This window comes from Varanus komodoensis, unplaced genomic scaffold, assembly GCF_004798865.1.
Source record: "Varanus komodoensis strain SLA01 unplaced genomic scaffold, ASM479886v1 scaffold2, whole genome shotgun sequence".
NCBI lineage: Eukaryota > Metazoa > Chordata > Lepidosauria > Squamata > Varanidae > Varanus > Varanus komodoensis.
Window position 1 is genome coordinate 23434511 of NW_025335568.1, and position 23060 is coordinate 23457570.

The window sequence follows — 23060 nt, forward strand, 5'->3', positions numbered from 1 at the left end:
TTATGTATAGATATATAAGCAAGGTCCTGTATGTGACTGTATTTAACAAATGGAAAAAAATAAATACAAAAAAAGAATGTAGTCTCAGGAACTAAAAGTGGCAAAGATAAAGTTCTCAGCCTTGATGACAAATTGAACATTAATAAATCACCAGGCCCAGATGGAATCCATCCTAGAGGTCTTAAAGATCTTTAAGATCTTAAAGATCTCAAACATGAAGTCACTGATCCCATAAAATACATGTGTAACATATCCCTAAGATCAGCTCTGTACCAGAAACTGGAGAATCACCTTTGTAACACCTATTTTTACAAAAGAATCCAGGGGAGGGGATCTGGGAAATTACACGCTGGTTAGGTTAAAGTCTGTTCTGGGCAAATTGGTTGAAAACATTATTAAAGACAAGCCCTGTTGAGAATACCAACAATGTGGCTTCTGCAAAGGAACATTTTGTGTCAGTAACCTTAGACTTCTTTGAACGTGTCCATAAATTTGGGGACAGGGGTGATCAGGCAGACATTGCCTACTCTGACTTGCAAAAGCGCTTTGATTACAGTCTCTCACTAAGAACTCCTTAGTGAGAAAATTTAGCAACCATGGAATATAAGGAGAGGTCTTCTTATGGAAGTGTCAACCCAGTGTGTGGCTGTTCTAAAAAAAAAAAGCAATTCCATCTTAGGCTTTTTGCCACCTTGAGTATCAGAGGCAGTCGGCCTACGTGCACCAGTTGCTGTTGTGAGTTTCTCCTAAGCTGCTAGTTGGTCCCTCTGTGATCAGAATGCTGGTCTGGATGAACCCTTGGTTTGATCCAGCAGGGCTCTTCTCTTCTTATGAGAATCCTGTAACAACTCCCATTTACAGGATTCTAGAACTTCTTGGAGCCTGAAAAAGTGTTTTCCATTCCCTACCCACCCCAGGGCATACATCCCTGGTGGTACGATCACTGCCTAATCATTGACACCTGCAGTACCTTAGCAACTTGGGAGGTATTCCTTTGAAGGAACAAGTGGCATTATAGTTGCTGGAAGCTCATCCGTTTTCAATTAGTCAGAAAGGTTCTTTGATAGTAGAAACCAATTTTTCTTGAAAACCAATTCCATGAGAGTTGTAGAAAAGGAGGTAAGGGAAAAGGCTTTTGTTTCCAAAATAGATTGCATAAGCTTTGTTAGGGAAAGTTGTGCAAAGCTGTACAGCATTGTTTGCGAATGCAGTTTATCCCCAGTGATGTTTCTGATTATCTGATAGTTTTAAAGATGGGAGAAATTAAGAGGTGCACTTGCACAAAATAAAATGTAACCTGAAGTACATGCAGTTGCAAGAGCTGCTCTGACATTTTTTCTGCCTTAACCAAGACAGCCCTCTGAAACAGATTAGAAACTGAATAAAAAAATACTAATTTATTGATTAGGAAAAATGAGTCAATCCAGTTCACTATTCCATTCCTGCCTCGTTATTTGTTTTTTGGCGCCAGGCGAAGACCTTTTTACTCAAATGTTATTTTAATTGTTCATATTATTTATTCATTTTATTCTTTGGCCAGGGCGACTTAATTTATATTGTTAATTTATATTGTTTTATTGAATTCTATTTATTTATGGTTGTGAGCTGCCCCGAGGCTTTGGTGAATGGGGCGGCATAGAAGTCCTCTAAATAAATAAAACTCTGTAGTATTTATTCACCAATAATATGCATTTATAAACATGGATTATGGGTTGCATTGCCAGCTTAGTCTCAATAAGTACTTCCAGTATTGATGGAGATTCTGACACTGTAAAACCAGCAGGACCAAACCTGGATACTAAGAAATGCTGCAAGTATGTCACTCAGATATAGCTTGTAAACCATATCTGGCATGCAGGATCGAAAACGACAAGAACTCCCATCAGGTCCCATCAGTAAAAAGTACTGATCCAAGGTAAAAAATTACCTTAACTTTCCTGGTAAGGTCACAATTTGATGGCTTTCTGACATTGCCTTGGGGGAGGCATACAATCGTTAGAACCCCCACACCTGAGATTTTCTAATGGCAACCTGTCCCTCACACAAGCACTGAAAGAATCATGCCACCTTCTTCTCTAGGGTCAGAAATTTGACTCAGAGAAATGGAAAGTGGCAAACCAGGGGCTGGAAAGGGAAGTAGGCTGAGGCCGACAGCTTATGCCATATCTAAATGGTACCCTGGCCTCCTTCTCTTCCCTTCTACTGTGTTGCATCTACATGGCCAGAACTGGTGTTTGGATGCTTCTGTGCATCAAGGACAGGACATTAGATTGTGCTCAAAGTCAATTTAGCAGGAAAAATGGTTCAAACAGTTTTAATGTGAGAGACCATGAGAGGTACTCTGTCCATTCTTGTATGCCTTGAAACAAATGCAATTTATTTAGAGAGAAGAACAATATGCGAAGATTCCAAAAGGTGACCTAGGTGCATGTTCCAGTGTAAAAACAAAAGATCAGAGGTTGGCACATGCTAATATAATACAGGACAAGATTCAGAATAGCAAATTCACCTTCTTCAACTGAAAGCTGCATCCTTTGCAGTGATGATCTTGGTAAAGATGAACACCCACCCTGAAAATTTATGAAACAAAACACTGATGTTCTGAATATACTTGTCCAATATGGAATTTTACATATAATATGAACAATGTGAGAAGATACAGAATTAGAAACTGTACCTTCACACCTATCTTAATATCAGTTTATTCTATTTAAACTTAATCATTCGAGACATATAACCGGGAACAATTATTACAGGATGAATAAAGACATCCAGGCACTATCAAAACTGCCCATTTGCTAACATCCTATGAGATATAGTATCTCCAATTGACATCAGTTTAGATTTTGACCAGTTAATTGGATATCCAGTCAAGCGGGCAAATGAATCAAGCAGCTGTTATCAGCTGCATTCAGAAATAAAATAAACAGCATAAACAAGTTTTTTACATTCTAAAGCAGCATGCACAAAGCCATGTTTAATGGGAGAAACCAGAGGTTCCAAACAGAAGTTAAATATTAAAGACGCAAATGGACATCCCAATCTGTTTCCTTTCTAAAGAAAAGAAAAGAGAAGAAAAGAAAAGGGATGGGATGACCATTCGGAATAACTCTCACTCTTGGAAATGAATGTAAAGCATTCAATTGAAATCATTGTGCTGGAGAATATTTTGAGCCAATTTAGCATGTAGAATGTACACATTATTCAGTTTTTCTCCAACTGTGCCACTTTTTCTTTTAAATGCAGATGTTTTTTCACATTTAAAACAAAACAAAAACAAATACCCCATCCCCCAGCACATGGAAAATTAGAAGGCCAGTGAAAGTGCTTCATGGATTGCATGCAATTGTTTCTTAAATACTATATTTTAAAATGTTTGAAAGGTCATATTTATGCTGGAAAGGTGCTCTGTTCTGTTATTATGTTTTATTTCATGTATTTTAATTTTTAGCAATGTAAACTACTTTGTGCTCAGAAAATAATACTACCAAACAGCAGCAGCAGCAGCAGCAACAAAGAAATAAAATCCTGCATGCTTACTTCAGAGTAAGGACAGATGAAGGAGTCAGTGGCATGCACCAGGTTGAATGTGTTTGGTAGTTTGGCTCTCAGTCAGAAAGACAGTCAGTACAGCTATCAGAGGATGGACAGAACTCATGGGGCTGTGCAGAATGCAAGTTGGTCCAGGAATCTTTTGTGTCCATGTTTTTACGAAAATTCTGCAGCTAAGTTCTTTTTGTTCTTGCTAGTCCACACTACTGAGCAGTCACATTCATAGGTGAGATCAGCGGGAGAGGCCCTCCTCCGGGAGCCCTCAGTGAAGGAAATTAGGAGGGTGGTTGTTCGGAGGAGGGCTTTCTCAGCGGTGGCGCCTAAGTTATGGAATGCGCTCCCCAGAGAGGTCCGCCTGGCGCCGTCGTTATTTGTTTTTCGGCGCCAGGCGAAGACCGTTTTATTTAAGCAGCATTTTAAATGTTAATGTTATTGAATTTTATTTGGCCAGGGCAGCTTATTTTATTCTGATGTATATATTTTAATTGTTATTGTTTTAATTTATTGTGTATTTTATTCTATGTTGTGAGCTGCCCCGAGGCTTTGGCAAGGGGCGGCATAGAAATGTTTTAATAAATAAATAAATAAATAAATAAATAAATAAATAAATAAATAATAGGCAGCTATGAATCATCATATAACAGAGCTGTGAACTTTTGATTTTGCAATAAACAAAGTTGAGTGGCAGGACTTGCTGGCTGAAAAATGGGTATGTACAGTATGTGCTCAGTGCTTTCCTAACTGATGCAAGGAGCATCTTTCACCTGAGGGCAGCACTGTTGCTAATCCTTATTTATTTACCAAAGACGTTGGTCAGTAGTAGAAATTAACTCAATTTCCTCAGCTGATGGGCTAAACATTTTCCATCCATTCCTCAAAATGGTTGTTGCTGGTGGGAATAGCTAATGGGATGTCCAAACGCTGAACAGCTTTCGGTAGGACTGCACTGTTTATTTACATCAAAGTTCTCTCTTCCTAACATTTGGTAGCAGCTGTAATATTAACACCGCCTTTCATAAAATACAAATGAAATGAAAAATGAGGTGCATTTCACATTTAATTTAATGTAATTAAAAGGTTCTTATTGCAAGCTATGTAAAAACTCCAGAATGTCATGTAATAGAAACTCTTTTAGATATGCTTCAGGCCATAGTCTTACTTGAACACAGAAATTATGAGGTGGGGTACATGAAAGAACAACATTACACAAAGTACTCTTTTTGTAATGTAAAGTCCTTCATGGTTTAGGACCAGTGTACTTGAAGGACAGCTACCTACCTGTTCATTAAATTGCTGAGTGAGTGAGGGCTTCTTGTGCAACCCCTGCAAGCTGAGCTGGGGCTGGTATGGGTGGCCACCAGAGAGAAGGCCATCTCAGTCATGTCCCCCAGTTGTGGAAGCCCCTCACGTGCGTAAATATAAATTAGAAATAATGTGTGTAAATACATCTCAGCATAGTGGAGGAGGCTGATTAGGTGACCTGTATATGTACTCAGCCTAGGTACCATACCCAAACCCTGGCAATCTCTTTCCTTGGCTCTCAGTCAAGTGTCTCTCAGGTTCTTTATCTTTAAAATGGGTTTGAGCTGGGGGGCACCACCAGATCTGCTAGCTGCTCAACCTGCAGGACTGTTTTCTAATGTAGGACACATGGGCACCCTGCTTAGGAAGAACCCCATATAGGCAGGTAGGTCATGGGGCTGTTCTCTGTCTGCTTCCCCTATGGAAGAGGGAGTGGTAGATCACTGGAATTTCTAAATGCACATCTTAAATACTCACAGCCCACCGCTCCGCATCACATGCAACTTTTGAGGCTTTTCAAGGGATCAGTCGTTTCACTTGAGAATGCTGTTTATCTCTGCAAATGCAGGAGCAGGAAATTATATCTCTCATGTGTTGATTAAAAACTCAATTTTCTGCCAAACTGCAAACCTCAAGATTCTACTGCCTATTTCTGGCATATCCTTTAGACATAGTTTTGAGATTAGAGGCATTAAGTTCCTTTTAAACAAATGTTCACTTTGCAGCTCGCCAACATGAAGGATCTCTTGTCAGAAAAAGTAGAAGTTTTATTTTCTTCTCAGATGACACTCAATAGAATTTTCATGGATAGGCAAAAAATCATTACAAGCAAATGGAAGCCATCGATAAATGTTATTTATGACATACTGTGTCAAATAGTATATGGATACATTTAGATTAAATTGCAATGTTGTGATCAGCCTTAATTATTTCATATTTTCAGTGTGCTTGTAATATGTTAATAAAACAACAAAAAGCTTATAAAACATTAACAGAGCATAGGTGCATGTTTGAACTTCTCTTCCAGGATCACATATCTTTTTCAGTGAAAGGAAAAGTGAGCAATTTGGATGATCTGGAGGAACATGCAATTCTTAAGGGGCTGTCAGGATCAGTTTACTGTTATATGCAACATTTGAACTTAGTCAATACTTCTGAGCATGCATAAATATAACAATTTACTGATTATATGTAATGGGATATTTCCAAGCAATAAATTAAACTTAATAGGTTGTGTGTTTTTATGCTAACTGATACCATTGTAAGTGGACACTCCTTTCTCTGTGTCAGAAGCTACTTAAAATTGAACCAAATTGTATGAATGCATGATTAGGATTAAGTCTCATATGATAGCAACCAAGAGATCTCTGGATTTGTTTTTTCAAGAAAGCGAAGCTTCACAGTTTCAGTATTCATATCATGGCTGCTAAAAACTCATTTCTCCACATTCCTATATCCTGCAACTCCACACCCACAGCACTATTAAACGAGGGCTGGTGTCAGGGAGCAGCCGTGAAGAACGGCAACTTACGCACTGTCAAGCAAGAGGAAGTGCCTCATAAAAAAGAGGGTACCAATATGCAAAATACTTGCTTGTGTAAATTATAAATATATATGATTGGACATTTGGAATTATCACTATAGTTTTTATAGAAGTTCAAGATGTCTCACCATAGTGCAGAAAACTGACCAGGTGATCTTCATGCTTGCTCAGGTTGCTGTGGGTGCACAACTTCAACTCTACTCTCCCTCTTAGGGTTATTATTATTATTATTATTATTATTATTATTATTATTATTATTACATTTTTATACTGCCCATAGCCAAAGCTCTCTAGGCAGTTGACAGCAATAATCATAGAATTATACACTCAAGTCACCCATCCCACTTCTGCCCAGGCCGGACCTTGCTTAGCTTCCAAGATTAGACAGGATCAGGCACTTCAGGCTACTGGGTCCATCCTCAGACAGAGGCTGACCTTTGTAATGTAGGACATCTGGCCACCTTATGCAGCATTCAGAATTTTCTGAGGCTCACACACCAGTAAGAAGCCCAGTGCTCACCCACACCGAGCCTGGTCTTGTCTGTGCCTCCTTGCTGTCACTGTGCGCACACTGTGCTTGCCCTGCCAAACACACCGGCAGCAGCAGCTTCCCTTTCACTTACCTCTGAAGAAGGTTCTGACTGGACCCAGGGGAAGAGGGCAAGAGAAGGACAGTGGCAAGAGGCAGACTGAGGGACTGTTGCCCAACACTCTTACCTCCACCCATCCACATAGGTAATGTATTTTGATTTATCATCATTCGTATTTATAAATTTGTGAATGTGGGGTGCTATTGTTATCTTTTGTGGTACTTTCTTTCCGTGAGAAAGAAGAAACAAGTGAAACCAAGAAACAGGATGGAAATAAACAGACTGGAAATTCAGAAAGTTAGCATCAATGTAAGGGCCCACAAGCATTTTGTTAGTCTACATTTAACCCAATGAGATCTATATTAGCGTTAGAAGGTACTCTTGCAAACATTGCTCTGTCGGTTTCTGTAGATCATCTCTACAAGAGAGCAGCATGTTTTCCACTCTCCCCAAATGTTTTACTTAGAACAACCAGCTGCATTGCACATCTAAGAAAAGACACAGAACTGTACATTATTTTAAACCAAAAATTAACATTTTATTTAGAATATTCATATACCAAAATAAAATAAAATAAATCCTTTTGTGCAGTGAAATACCAATATTTGAAAATGGTAAAATAAAGCTATTTCTAGTAGTAACCTCACACACACACACACACACACACACACGTATGTATGTATGTATGTATGTATAAAAACGGAATTATTTGAATCTGAAAGTACATCTAGCTCAAGCTCTAAGACACTGAAGGACCTAAAGCACCAAATAGCTTTGGAGACAGCAGACAAATAAGCAAGAACAGGAAGGCTTGTGTGTTGCTATTCGGTTCTGGAAACATGTAGGGCATGGCAAGAATTGCATGTTATCAATGGCACATCTAGAGAGGCATTCTAGAAGAAATGAAACACTGAAGAAATTACTTAAATTGGCTGCTGACCTATTGCAAAGGCTGATGATCTAACCAGCCTTTTTTACCTGTTACCTGCCAGATGTGTTGGACTACAACTTCCATAATTCCCAGCAGCATGAACATGAGAAGAACCTTGCCAGATCAGACCTTGCCATCTAGTCCACTAACGGTCCAGCACTCTGTTCACACAATGCTCATGGAAAACCCACAAACAAGGCATGAGTGCTCAGCATCCTCCCTCCCATAGTTCTATGGCTGTCAAAATCCTATTTACCTGCATTCCCATACTCCACAATCCCATAGCTTCAGGCAGGGCTGATGTCAGGGACCAACAGTGTAAAAGGAGCTACTTACACATTGCCAAACAAGAGGAACCGCATCATCAAAAAAGAAGACAAAAGAGGACATCATCTTGCATAAAATGTGCATATGTAAATTGGTGTTGGTTACAAATACTTGCTATATTTTATCTGGAATTCAAAACATCCACCCTGTTTGAGAAACTAACCAACAAATGTTGACTGGGACTTATGGAAAGTGCAGTCTAAGACATTTGGTAAATACTAGAATGAGAAGGACTGGTCTAATAGCTCAGTCCAAGAAAATGATAAGCTGAAGCTAGGCTTAGCTTAAGTTCCCATGCAATAATTAGCAGACCTGTGTTGGTCTAGACACCACCTTAACTGACTGATCCAAAAAACTGGGAAGCAGCAAAGATCATATAATAGACAGGCAGGTGGGAAGGTCGTGGTATATCCCCCTTGGCCAGGATAAATTTAGTTGCTTTGGTGCAAATGATTATTTACACTACAATAATTCAAGCTGTCCCAAAGGATTACCAAAGATTTTACCCTTTGCAAATACTTGAGCTGGAATGGCTGGTTTTGATTTGGCCAGGTTGGTACAGTATTCCTTGCTGTAGGATTACTTGGTTCCTAAACCTGGCATCCTTTAGAAGTGTTGGACTACAATGCCCACCATGCCCAGATGGCATGGACAGTGGGAATGCTTAGTGCAAATAATAGGAGTTTTAGTTTGAGTCTTCTAGAGGGTGGGTGCTTTGTTAGGAAAGTCCAGCACAGAAACAAACACATTCCTGCTCTGAGAATACAATCAAGCATATACAGAATGTGTGGACTATTTTGGTCTACCAGATAAAGGACCTAAAAAACCGACTCACTACCTGTAAAAAATTGAGAATGATGTAACTGTTCTGAAATTTGAAAACAAAGAATAATTAATAGGGTATTTATATTATTGGCCTGCTGTTTTGAGCTTTTGAAGCACAAAGCTTCTTGTAACTATTGTATTTTTTTAATACTGCAACTCAGACAGTACTAGAAACTGCTACATCATTGGATGGGATTTGTATGCATCTGAATCCTTCCATAACCAGCTTCTGAGATACAGTTCTGCTTTTGCTTTGCCACCTGTTGACTTATGGTCCTGACATACTTTCCCATTTCCACCAGGCACAGCCTTCATGTTAGAAGCGTACCAGTGAGAACTGTGTTGCGTTTTAGCATTTAGGTACAGTCCCATCAGTGGCATCTGTGGAAACCAATAGCCCTTGATAGTTTGGAGCTACCATCAAGCAAAACAAACAAACATTGGAATTGACATATTGACAATATAGCTGAGTTGGGGGCTATGCCTAATTGTTTAAAAAGGGTGGCATTCAAAGTACAGTCCATAGCACCCATGTTTTTGTTGTGATCTGATTGCTACGATACGCCTTTTTTTGCTAGGCCTGGTTCAGAATGAAAATGATTTCCAAAGCCATCACACTTGCATTAAAAAAAATATTTTTGTGAGGCATTGAATTCCCAGCAAAGTAAATGTCTCATAAAAAAGAGATGTTGTATTCCAAAAAAAAACCTCCTATGGAACATTAGTTTTGGTGGGAAGAGGGAAATTAGAGAATAACATTCTACTCCTTGGCATGCCTAATGAGAAATAAGCCCCGTTAAGTTCAGTGGAACCGATACCCAAGTAAATGCACTAAATAATTTATTTTTTATTATTGCATTCATATCTGGCCCTTTTTTCCACTGAGGCCCTCAAGGCAACTCCCATGCTCTTCCTCCTCTCAGTTTTGTTCTAACAACAATCCTGTGAGGAATAAGTGAAACAAAGAGTATGTTTGTGGGAATCGTTTCACTAAACTGTTTCTCCATATATGAGTGGGTCAATTCTGTGAATTGTTGATTGAATCACTGTTTCTTCCTAGCTCTACATATAATTGGAAAAATATTTCTAATTGAATTGGCAAACGAAAGAGGATCTAACATGTCTCATGCTCTAGAAAACCATCTCTGAACATTCTCTAGGATGTGACCAGCCTCTCTTCTCATAGTGCTATGCAGGTGTTCAGATGTGCAAAGGTGAATGGGCTGGAGGTTCCCAATGGTGAGGGCTGTAACTCGTAAGGTCGAATATGGATACAGTATTCCTTCAGCTTCTTCCGCTCAATGTGGGAATGGCTGGAATGGTGGGCAGGGGGCTGGCTGGCTGGCAGGCACTGATGATTGATCAAGACTCTTGTTGCCTATGGCTTGGAACATCTGCCGAAGCACATGCGACAGCTTGTCCAGAAGAAATGTAGGAAATTTATAGGACATTCACATGCAGAGAGACTGGCTATTCGTTAGTAACAGGGATTATAATAACTTCATATTTGCTCATAAAGCATACAGGCAGGCCCTTTTGGAAGCCCCAGATTGATCACTAGTGTGAATACAAGACCACTAAAAAATGTTCAGAAATTGCTAGACAGGTACTTGCATTTGATCTGTGCAACTTTCTTTGCTTAATTTTGCACAGATTTTACACTGATCCCTGTTTGGATTGCTCAGTTTTCTCTTTTGTGTAATCACAAATATGATCAGGAATTAGGCACAGGACAATGTGCAGAGAATCCTAGGGATCTCAAACGCTGCTCAGTCATTGATCCCAAAGATTATATGAGAATTTAATTTCTGTTCACAAAGTATGCAAACATGTCCTATCCACAATTTCATGTTTGAACATGAGCTGGAATGGGGTTTTGGGGGATGGGGTGGGCAATAAATGTTTGTAAATTGTTTGTGATTATGTTTGTGTTTGAAAAATGCACACTTTTAACAATGCACACTTTGAAATTCCATTGTAAAATATGCATTTTCATGCTTTTAACAATGGAGTAGAAGTGTGTGCTTTTGAAAAAGAAAAACAGTACTAAACTACATGGAAAAATAATATGACCTTGGATCAGGTCACTTGGGTTCCCATGGATCTTGTCTGAGCTGTAGAGAAGCAGACTTGGATGCCTGAGTTCAGTATATGCTAGAGTTCTGTAAGAGTCAACTGAAATGTGATGGCCATGGTTCTCCATGCTTAGACATAGAACTGTCCCAGTTTAACCGTGCAGTGGAGTAAGCTAAGTCAGCGGCTTTATGTTGCTACCATGTACTGTCCTCTTCCTGAGCACGGAGCTGACCTTTGATCTCAGGAAGTGTTCAGGGAGAGACACTCTGGTGAGGGAGGTCTCAGGTAGAAGCACTAGGAAAGGCTCCTGTGTTTCTCACTGACATGCCCCTTGTATTAATATTGCTCACACAGCCCTCCTCCTATGTGACTATGCAAGTTCTGTGTTTTAGTAAAAATACTACAACTAATTAAAAAATGGGACTCATGCCTTCAGTCTTCCCTTGACCCTAAACTATAGTTTGTTAACAGGGAAAAACTGAATTGAATGTATATATGGTAATTTAATGGCTTTTTCTTGCTAAATTCATTAATTATACTTTGAGATGCATTTATATTAGAGGGCATGATGTCAACAAGTAGAAGTGATCTTTCTCATGGTCGAAAAGGGGCCAAACTCCTTCAAAACCTATTAAGCCAATGAGATTTAGTAGCATACAACTAGTAGCAAGTAGTAGCATACAACTGTTATGCTATGAACTGTAGTAGAGAACTTGTAGCTTCCAGATCTTTGGCCTACAAGTCCCATCATCCCTCACCACTGGCCATGTAGGCCAAAATATTTGGAAGGTCAAAAGTTGCACTGCCTTCATATATACAAATTGCAAACACATTCTCTAAATGTGAATCCTTGTGTAGGCCAAAACTGCACCATCCATGGACGAGGGGCATTGGAACCCTTGTGGAACGCCACAGGTTGCAGAACTACTTTTTCAAAAAGCTTCAAAAAAAACAAAACACCGTCATGAGCACATGGGGATTGGGCGGAGCTGGCATAAAGGTCAGGAATGCTTGGGTGCCTGTTTGGGGCCAACGTCCCAGAAGGGAACACTGCCAAGAGTCCCTTAGACATCCTCCTTCCTTTCACCATCACCACCTCCTTGCACCCTTGTCTCTGCTGTATCCCAGAGAACGGTGGTGGTGCAGAGCCAAGCCGTAGAGGCCTCTGCCTCCTTGCTCCCTGGCTCTCTCCTGACAGGCAGGCAACTGGTGACAATGCTAAGGGAGAGGGAGAGGTGCAAGAGCAACTGGTGACAGACTCACTGAGGGAGGGAGCCCATAGCAAGTCTCTTGTCTTCCCCTGAGAGCGTCTTGCCTTCCAAGGGCCAGCACTGGGAAGGGAGGGTGGAATCCAGATAGGGTGGGAATTGAAGGAATACTCTGGGGAAGGTCATGGCTGGCTCCATACTGCAACATTTTGCTGCAAGGCTCACTTCTAAGAGAAAAATCTTTTTTTAAGTTCAGTATGCATGAGCCCTAGTTTGTCTTGAGGGTCTGCATTTTTGATTTGATGGACATGAGGACAACTTAGGATTTTTTCCCTGGCCTTACTTTATGTGAGATGCTGTATGTACACTCAGCTCTAACTTGTACAGAAATTACCTGTGAAACCCACTGTCACAGATACAAACCTATATGCTTACTCTCATGTACATGGCTTTTACCCACTAGTGCAACTAGGGATGTTGGAGAATCATTATAATTTTTTTATTTCTATACCACCCAATAGATGAAGTTCTCTGGACAGTTTACAAGAGAGGCAGATGTTTGAATTTTTATGAATCCAACTCATGAATTCTGCAGCAGCTTTTCCCAAGTCATATGGCTTCTATGGACTTGAGGATTAGGGGTCCCCCCACCCAAGAATTTAATGCAAACTTGGAGGAAAAATCAAGAAAAGCTGGCCAAAATGTGCTTTTCCCTTGTAGGCTAAAGTGAAAATGTGTGTTTGTGGACAAGGAATCTATGCATTTTTGGAGGTTCCCAGTTTTGCAAGTGTGCATGAACACAAGTTCAGGAAATTGGAAGGAACCAATAATCTTTCCCATCAATAAGCAAATAGAACTAATCTGCGAAACACTGATAGAATTGTTCTGCAGGACTATTAGGACAGACTTTAAATTTAAAAAATAATAATAATCAAATGGATTTAACAAGATCTGTTATTTCTCTTAGTGCAACTAGTGTGATCATATATCACTGATACACAGGTGATGCATCTATAGGTAATGGTGCATCAGTTAAGAACCCTTTAAACATAACACTGGGCTCCATGTTTCATTTATATTTGATAAGGTGCTCATTCAACTGGGCCTTACTGACAAAAGACAGAAAAATTCCAGGGGCTGTATCATTGACAAATACAATCCAAGAACTGTTAATAATGACTTTAAGTCAATTATCATTTCATAGAATTTTACTTGAATCAGGTCTTGTTATTATTTTCAGTAGGCTTTCTATGAAGCTTTTGATTAAGAAATCACCCATACTAGTCTCATAATATTTTAAGATATAAATCCTTTTGAAAAAAAAAGGAGAATTTTTATCTTTCTTGACTTGAGTTACATCAGCTTTACCCTACCTGGTGCTTTCCCGATATCTTGAACTGGAAGTCCCAGTGCTCTTAAGCATTGGGAATCCAGGCTGGTGCTGATGGGAGTTCAAGTCCAAAAGGCTGAGTTATATGTCCTGATTTTGAACTGATGCAGAAGCCTGAGGAAGATTTTGTGTGTTCCAAATCTATGACATTTCTTTCAAATAATTCTAAAGTAGATGGATAATTGGAATTCAATTCTATGAATAATCAACATAGATTTCCAGAGGACTGAGGCATGCATATGTGGGTGATTTGGCCCATGTATCCCGAGGTAGAAGTTTGAACTGTTTTTCTGAGTGCAGTCCTAATTAGCCACCTCTTGGGAGGAAGCCACATTCAATTTAGTGGGCCTTACACATAGGGTTGCACAGTCAGATTTACAAATTATTCACTCCATACTACACAAAACAGCATGTCACTAAAGCATTGTTTCACTACCTGCCATACTATTAATTCTAGAAGCACATGCAGGTCACTGTAGCAAAATATTTTTAAAAAAATGTATTTCTTTTAAACACACAGTACAAGCCAAGCTCCTGGTACCACCTGGACTCCTTTCACGTCTTGGTAAAAGCAAGAGCCTAAGTCCAACTGCTAGGCATGGTTAAACGCTGTGAAATCAATATGTGCAATGTGGTTTTTGCATTAGGCAAATCATTACCTTGCTGCCCAACCTGAGTTCCGCAAATGTATTATATTGCATGCACACATGGACCTTTTCTTTGTGAGGTTTGTGTGTATGTGTGTGTGTAGGAGGGGTGGGAAAGCCTTAATGTAATGGATACTCTAAGAAAAATAGCTTTGTTGAAAACATGTGATCATAAACTATCACCATATGCTATACCTGATGCGGTGGTACGTGTTTTAAGAAGGGCCACAAGGATTGTGGCTGGTTTGCTGGGTAAGCCATAGGAGGGGAGACCAAAGGAACCGAGTCTTTTCAGCCTTGAGGAGACTCAGAGTGGACCTGTTAGTGACATACAGGTATGTGAGAGGGTGTCACGCAGAGGTGGGTTGTGACCCTTTTTCTCCTGTGGTAGAGGGCAGGATATGTTCCAATGGAGCAAGGTTCAGGGAACCAAGATGCAAGGTGGATGCCAGGAAGCACTTCCTGGTGGTTAGGACCCCTAGGGAATGGGCTTCCATGGGAGGTGGTTAAGCACCATGGGTGAGGCTGTTCAAGGACAGGCTGGACGTGCACATGGTGGGCATAGCATGAGTGGAGCTGGCTGGAGCCGGGGGTCAGGCTAGATGGTCCGGGAGACCCCTTCTGACTTGCTCTGTTTCTATGTTTTGATAAAGTGTGCATATATTTTTAAGGGGTGTGTGTTTGTGCATGTGGTGTCTCAGTGATGATGATAAAGTAAGTTCTGTTTAATAGGCAGTTACTTTTACCCCTTATGGAGCTGCACTCGGGTCTAGTTTCCAAAAGCCTCTTCAATAAGGAAAGAATATTTGGAGTATTTGGGTAACCATAACCCAAACTCACTTACAAATTACTAATCACACTGAACTTGATAGCAACAAGCAATCAAGGAGAGGTTGTTTTACATATTTTGAGAAAAAATGATATGTCTGAAAATACTATATATGTAGGAAATGGACACCTTCCAGCTTACGTTAAGTACTTTTAAGGTCCATTGGCTTCCATGGGTAAGTTAACTCCTACAGAAATTGTTATATTAATTGGATATGGAAATGCTCCCCTTGGGCTGAATCATGCCAGTTATTGTTACTAGTTTTGCAATTGCCAATGTTCCTTTATATTAATAAATCGATAAAAAAGAGGAATTGGGCTGCAATCTTTACGCTAAAATCCCACTGAACTCAGTAAGGCTTACTTCTGGGTAAATATGCATAGAATGGCATTTTAGAACAGTTTTAGAAATGATATTGACAGCAAATTTGGGTTTCTGAAGTGTTACTTGTCAGTGCTAGTGATGCAAAAGAAAAATATGAGAAAAGCAGTTTTAAATCAAGAGTGGAATTTTATAAATGTTCATTCAGAAGTATATAATTCCATATATATATGGAAGACTGATGTCTCAGGTTATCCTCTGATCAGTGTAGTTCATTTCTTTGATTTTTTGATTTAGAAAAAAGAAATTATAACACTTCTCTTAGCTTTCCTTGTAAAATGCCTTTTCATTTATTTCAAGACTGATTTTTGGAGAGAGAAAGATGATCTGGGAGGTCAGTCTACACACAAGTAAAGAGAAATGTCAGACACAGAAATTAATGCAAAATTTGGAGTTGCTTACGATTTTCCAATAATTTTCTATTTCTATAAACACTGATTTTTGTTTGCTTCAGATTGCAGATTGGAACAATAATATTTAAGCAGGAGTCTTATTTGTTTTTATAAAGGCTTATTGTGGAATATAATTTACTTTCAAAGCTGTAAAATAACATTGTCTACATTTTAATTGATATTTTCATTGATACAGGAGTCCTATAATTTAAGATCAAGTAATATGTTCTATTGAATATAACATTTTACTGTTCTTCTTGTACTGGATAACAATGTCAGAACATCAATAACTTAAATGACACAGATATAAACTCCCCCCCCCCTATTTTCACAGTTATGTTTCAGCCTCAGAGAGTTTTTCTTTTTTCTTTTCTTAAAAACACTATTCACGTAATACAGAATGTAGCATTTTTTCTGCACACAGTGAAACACTAAAAGCCCTTGTTATGTCTAACAGGATATTACATCAGCTCTGTGCCTTGAATGGCAGACAGCACAGATGAAGCTAAAATAAGGAGAGAAAAATAATACTTTGCATTGTACAGTTTCAGATTAAAGCAAGAAACTTGACAATATTTTGCAGTAGCCAGAAAAGTAAAAGTGATTCTGCCTTCCAACTTAAATTTTTTTTGGACAACTCACCTACTGTGCTATGGGTGTATGTTATAGACATGTATGATTTTCTAAGTAGAATAGCAGTTCTTAATTGGTTCCTCTAGTTCTTCTAATTGTTTAAGCTACCAAACTGATACAATTGAGAATACTATGTTAACACAGTTATAACATCAAGTTTACATACTTATTCTTTGAAGTACTAGGAATGCTTATACATTTTATTTGGCTTTGTAAGGACTGAAATCTTACAGATAATACACTCTACTTTTCCTTGTAGAAAATATGGCTCTTTTCAGCTAATTCTCTGAGCTTCAGAGTGAAGTATTTTGTATCTGCAATATGTGTATCTGCAGCTGATCAAAGAACCAGATGTCTTTTTTCTGTTTTCTTCTTTAACAGTTAAGGATGCTACAATATATTTTCCTACACATTATGTTTTGAAAGTAAGGATGGTTCTCTCTGGACATTAGAGTTAGTTCATTGCAGCACAATGATTCCATTCAGGCTTTCCCCCTTTTAAAACTTCCAGTATGATGATGCCAAACATGCCTTTTATTGTAGTATCTTCCAGTGACCAGAGGAGGGCACTTATAAACATCTTTGCCTTGCTTGAAAAGCAAATGCAGAAGCACAGTGTTACCTAAAGTCACATATAGTCCTGCAGAATGCTATTAAGGTTGCAAATATCTATTCTTCAAAGTTCATAAAAATATAAAATATGTCCCATACCACACAGGTTTTTGTTTCTTTTCCTGAAGCTCCTATCCAACACTAACAAAACCTTTCTAAAGATATTAAAATTGGTTTGTCTTTGCACCTTTCACTCCAATTGCACTTAAATGCTATCACTTCAGGGCCGTGCTGTGCTTCGGGCAGCCACTGGTTCCTTCCTTCTGTCTGCCTCATCTCCTCAATCATGGTTACTTGGAGTCATTTACTAGAGGCAGAACCAGACATTTTGCATGTATCACTGCAAACCATCTCCATTTGGGATGTATGATAGGATACAGTAATCAATCACAAGTACACGTAGGGCACAATCCTATGCAGGTTTACACAGAAATAAACCCTGCTGCTCCCACAGCTCCCAGGCAGCCGTGCATAGGATTCTGCTCTTCAGGACACAGACTTATTGGTTGGTCATGAACTGGAGCCGTCCATGGACATAGAAGGGAGGAAAAAGGGATGCCACCACAAGCATGACACTCCTGCACACCAGCTCTTGTTCCAAAGACCAGCCCAATTGTAGCATTTTGCTTTCACAAGGTGGTGCTTGGAACAGTTCATGGGGACATATGCAGAAAAAAAAAAAAAACATATCAGAAACCATTCAGCTTCTCAAAGAGATTTTAACTAGAACTACCTAGCTCATAGAAAAGACTTTGGAAAAGTGAAGTGGATGATATATTCCATCTCAATGAACCCATTACAATAATACTTAAAGACATCCTGTGCAATTGAAGCAGTATACTATTCTGGCCTTGAGAAAAACAGTGATCATTAAACTCTAACACCTGCACAATGCCGCAGCTGCAGAGCATTTCTGAGAACTGGCCTGCTCTATAACAATGTATATTTTGTAACACCCCATCTGATCTCCTTTATTAATAGCCCCAAGCAAACATAGCTAAGACTAACTGACTGTATATTGAACTGCTTTCTTTTATGCCTTGCTTTTGATCTGAAAATGCACTTGAACAAACTCTCTCTGATATATACATCTTGACAATACTTACTTAATTCAAGATCTCAGTGCAAAACTTTAGTTCACATGGCAGATCTTCTCACAGCATAGTACACAGTACAGAACAAAATAAACCAATTATTCTCCATTTAGATTACTTCAGTGGAGATTAGAATGGCTGGCTCTAACAGACACTCCTGATTAACCTTCAAATTTCACACCTGGGGTTTTAGGGTTTAACCCTTTTGAGGAGAAAGATCGTCACTTAGGGAAAAAATACTGGTAGTATTTGGAGGGGTCATCACTCAGTGGGAGAGCAGATGCTTTGCATATGGAAGTTTCCAGTTTAATCCCTGGAATCTCCAGTTGAAAAAGCCATCTCAGGATGCAAGGCATTTGCCTAAGACCTTGGAGAGTTGCTGCCAGTCAGAGTAGACAATATAGGGCTAAATGGATCAGTGCTCTGACAGTACAAGGCAGCTTCAAATGCTCGGCTAACACTGACTGGCTGTCTCTTCTGCTTACCTTTTGTTCAAGTTTTGTATTGAAAAGAAAAGGTTAGAAAGTACATATAAATAATTAAGTATTTATGTGTTTTGTTTGTTTTTTAAAATAAAAGTAATTTATGCTCAGGGAAACAATGCATTATAATATTTTATTCTGCAAAATGGTTATCCTCTTTTGCTTTTCTTTCCTTCTTTTTTAAATTTGTGTTTAAGAGCAAACAGGTGCAAGAAGGCAGATGCCTGGCAGCAGCGTTTTGAGATGCAAGATCGTTCAGTGAGTCCTCACCATGACAGGATCATAAACTTACTGGTTTGAACAAACCTAGCTGTCCCTTAGCTGCTAAGTTTTAGTTGCACCATAGATAAATATTTCCTTGTGCCATTTATGTTTCTTTGTGTTTGTTGTTTGGTGGATGACCTGAGCAGTGGCTTCTGTCTTGTTTCTAGCTTTAATCGGCCTTCCTTGCTTTTCTGGTTTTGCCAATGTAGGCCTCAAAGAAGAAATGGCAGAAGAGCACAAAGTAGCTGAGGTACATGAGAGAACACCAAACTACGTTTGAAACGTGTGAGTGGCACTGGCCTTGTTGCATCCAGGCGAAGACCAGGTAGTTGATTATGCAGCCGACGAACATCTGCGTGATCTGCGACAAAGTGATAAACATGGCAAATTTGCGTGACACTCTGAAGCCGGCAGCCCGCAAGGCATAGTAAGTGTACATGACGGCATGCACTCCATAGTTCATGGTCATAAACCAGCCACCGCCAGCCACCATGTCCTTGTAGGAGTACCAAGAATAAAGCAGTACAGTAATGTGATGGTACCAGTGGAGGAAGATGAGCTTCTGTTTCCGAAGAATAATAAATATTGTATCTCCTGGAGAATAAAATAAGAAAATATATCAGAACTGAAACACAGTTATGAGTTACACGGCAAAGTGTAGCATACAATGCACCAACAGAGTCTAGTGCTCATGCTTGGGGTAGGAGTTAAAATGCTTGTTTCCAGAGTGAAACAGCTCAGCAGATTTCATAGGAGTGAGCTCTACTGATTGTTCCATTTCAGATAAAAGCATTCTGGGGTTATTGCAGGAAGTGTTGGCTTCCTGTTGAACCAGCAATAGGCCCCACCAATGCGACGTGGATAACAGAGGTGCAGCTATGCTAGGCACAGTTTTTAAAGATGTGGGAACATTTCTGGGGCCAGTGGACACATCTGAGATTTTGAGATACTGTTGTGAGAACTTTCAAACAATGGCTGGCCTTGGGTTTTGTCCATTCATAACATGGCTTCCCCTGTGAGCACGGCTGATCACAGAATACTAATTTCCAAGAAGAAAAATTGGTGATATGCAGGAAAACGTGTCTTGTCCAGGAACTGGACAAGAAATGGCAGGGTTTGAACTCCAAAACACAGAGACACTCTTTTGAACCCAAATAAAGATGGCACTGGAGGGAGTACTTGACTTTGCAATGTCAGATTCCAATTTTTTCTTTTAAAAAAAGCATTAAAAATCTGGAAGAACAAGGGTCATGGGGACCACCAGGAGAGATTGTCTATGGGCACACGGACATGCATTGCCACCATGATAGAGACTCCTGTGGTATGTTGTACCAGGGCTTGGCAAACTTCTGCTGTTCAAAGATTCTGAACTACAAAACTCTGACCATTGGCTGTGGTAGCTGTTGCTGATATTAACTGTACTTGGAGGGTCACAGATTGCTTATCCCTATGTGATACTGCCAAAAGCCACCAACAGTTGGGCCACTTCTGTTCAATACACTATTGATATAAGACTTAATTTTGGAAGGAGATTTAGAACACAGTGACAGCTTAGAGCTGTTTTTCTGTCTATGTGAAATGAAAACAAGGTCAACTTTCTATGGAGCATGGCGTATGTTACAGGAAGGGTTTATTACTCACTTGGTGGAGTGCATGCTTTGCAAACAGAAGTTCCCTAGTGCAAGTGCTGTCATTTTCAGGCAGAGTTGGGGGAAACACACACACAGACACAGAGCTTAAAACCCAAAGGGCTGCTACCAATCTGTGTCAACAGTACTGAACTAGATGAATGAATGGGTTAGGGTAGCTAATGTAGCTTCCTATATTCCTATTGCTACTGTTAAAGGAACATTCCATTAAAGACATTTTCTACTACACTTTTAATTAATTAATTAGATTTTTATTCTGCCCAATAGCCAAGGCTCTCTGGGCAGTTAGCAAAAGTTAAAAACACAAAGAAAACCCCAAAAACATTAAGACAATAAAACCACAGCAGTTGCAAATGAAACAGCACAGAGGTTGAGCAAAAGTTCAGGTTAAAATGCAGTATAAACACTGAAGTTAAAAAGGTAGCTGTTAAAATACTGGGGAAATAGGAAGAGGGTTACTGGCGATGAAAAGAATACAGAGTAGGCACCCTGTGTAACTCTCTGGGGAGCTCATTCCATAGCTGGGGTGCCACAACAGGAGCTGGGGTGCCACAACTGGTAGCCTCCCACCTCACTGCCTTGGGAGGGGGCTCCCAGAGAAAGAGCCCCAAAGATATTCATTTATTTGATTTATATCCCACCTTTTTCCTTACAATGAACTTAAAGTGGCTCACATAATTGTCCTCCTCCTGCACTCAATCTTATCCCCACAACAACAGCCCTGTGAGGTAGGCTGGGCTGCGAGTCTGTGACTGGCCCACAGTCACCCAGTTGGCTCCATGCCTGAGCAGGGACTAAAACCCAGGTCAGCTGAGTCTTATTCACACACCCTTAACCACTACACCACACTGACTCACAGAAATATGACCTCGGGATCTGGGTAGGAACATGCAAGAAAAGGCATTCCTTCAGATAACCTGGCCCCAAATGCTTTAGGGCTTTGGATTAAGCTGAATTAATACTAGCCCTTTGAATCAGACCTAGACTTCAACTGGTAGCCAGTGCAGCTGGAAGAGGACTGGCATGGTATGTTTTCATAACCCAGTCCCCATGAACAATCTCGCTGCCTTGTTTTGAATCAGCTGAATTCCCCAGACCACTTTCAGAGGCAGACCCATGTACAGCACATTAAAGTAATCCAGGCGGGACGTTACCAGAGCTCTTTCTGTCCAGACAGGGCTGTAGTTCATAAGCTTAAGCTGATGATAGGTCCTCCGTGCCACTGAATCCACTTGTGCCTCAGTTGACATCTCTGGATCCAGGAGCACCCCAAACTACCAACCTTGTCCTTTAGTGGGATGGTGTAAATTGGTGTCCTGCAACAGCAGGGGGTTGGACTCGATGGCCTTCATGGCCCCTTCCAACTCTACCATTCTATGATTCTAGGGAGAGTGCAACCCCCCATAAGAGGTTGAATATCGCCCAAATGGACAGATGAGCCACCCATAACTTTATATTCATACAGTGCCCACACAAGCAAAATAGCAGTTAAATATAGAGGAAAGAAAAGCATATTGATCCAAAGTCTAATTATACTATGGTTACTGGGGTCATTAGATTTAAGTCACAGCAGTAGGTTCCAAAGTCATTCATTCTCTGGGTAGAATAATCCTAGGAGCATTCCAGACTTAGAGCACTCTAACATCTCACATGGGGCTGTGCTTTACTCCCAAACCAGTATTTTGATCAAAGCATTTTGTTCTCAGATTGGTCCACATGTTTGCCCATGATGGTGGTGTGGCAAAGGCCTAAGGAACCTTTGGATGCTAGATACCCAGAGGTTCATCTGTTCTTCCCATGCTGTCCTCCTGATCTGCCCTCTTTTTCCTTGTTTTGACACTGGAGCTCCAATGTCAGAGAAAGAAGAGCTGAAGAAGGATTCTGTAGGCCTGGAAATTTGGATCCCAGATCAGGTCTCATACTTGAAGGCTGGAGATCTGATAGTGGGGAGGGGAAGATCTGATCTCTCCCATTGCCCCAGGGATAGCATCTCAGGATTGCAGCTTTGGGGATAGCAAATATACGAATTCCTATCTGAACAACTTGTCCCTTTGGCAAGAGTGTACAGGAAAAAAAATCGCTTCACACCTCAGTTGTGAATGCATTACTTAGAAGTTAGTCTCATGAATTTCAACACTCTGTAGATTGCACAATCTCAGCTTTCATACTGGAACGTATTTGAAGTAAATATGCTGTTATGTTGTAATCTACCTAGAGCGTCCCACAGGACAATTAGTGTGGAATACAAGTTTAACAAACATATAAATAAATAATAAAATGTAACATAGAATGATGTAAAATTCACAAGTTGCCTTCCAGGTATTCTTTCTAAG

General features: G+C 39.9%; 1 protein-coding gene across 2 annotated transcripts in view; it reads right to left on the reverse strand.

The window, feature by feature from the left end:
* Positions 1-15867: 15867 nt before the first annotated feature.
* ELOVL6 (ELOVL fatty acid elongase 6) overlaps positions 15868-23060 on the reverse strand; it is a 77871-nt gene continuing 70678 nt past the window's right edge. For both annotated transcript variants that reach the window (XM_044428330.1, XM_044428332.1), the window contains one exon: positions 15868-19672. In XM_044428330.1, coding sequence (XP_044284265.1) covers positions 19248-19672 — 425 coding nt within the window. In that variant the 3' untranslated portion in view covers positions 15868-19247. The remainder of the gene's footprint in view (positions 19673-23060) is intronic.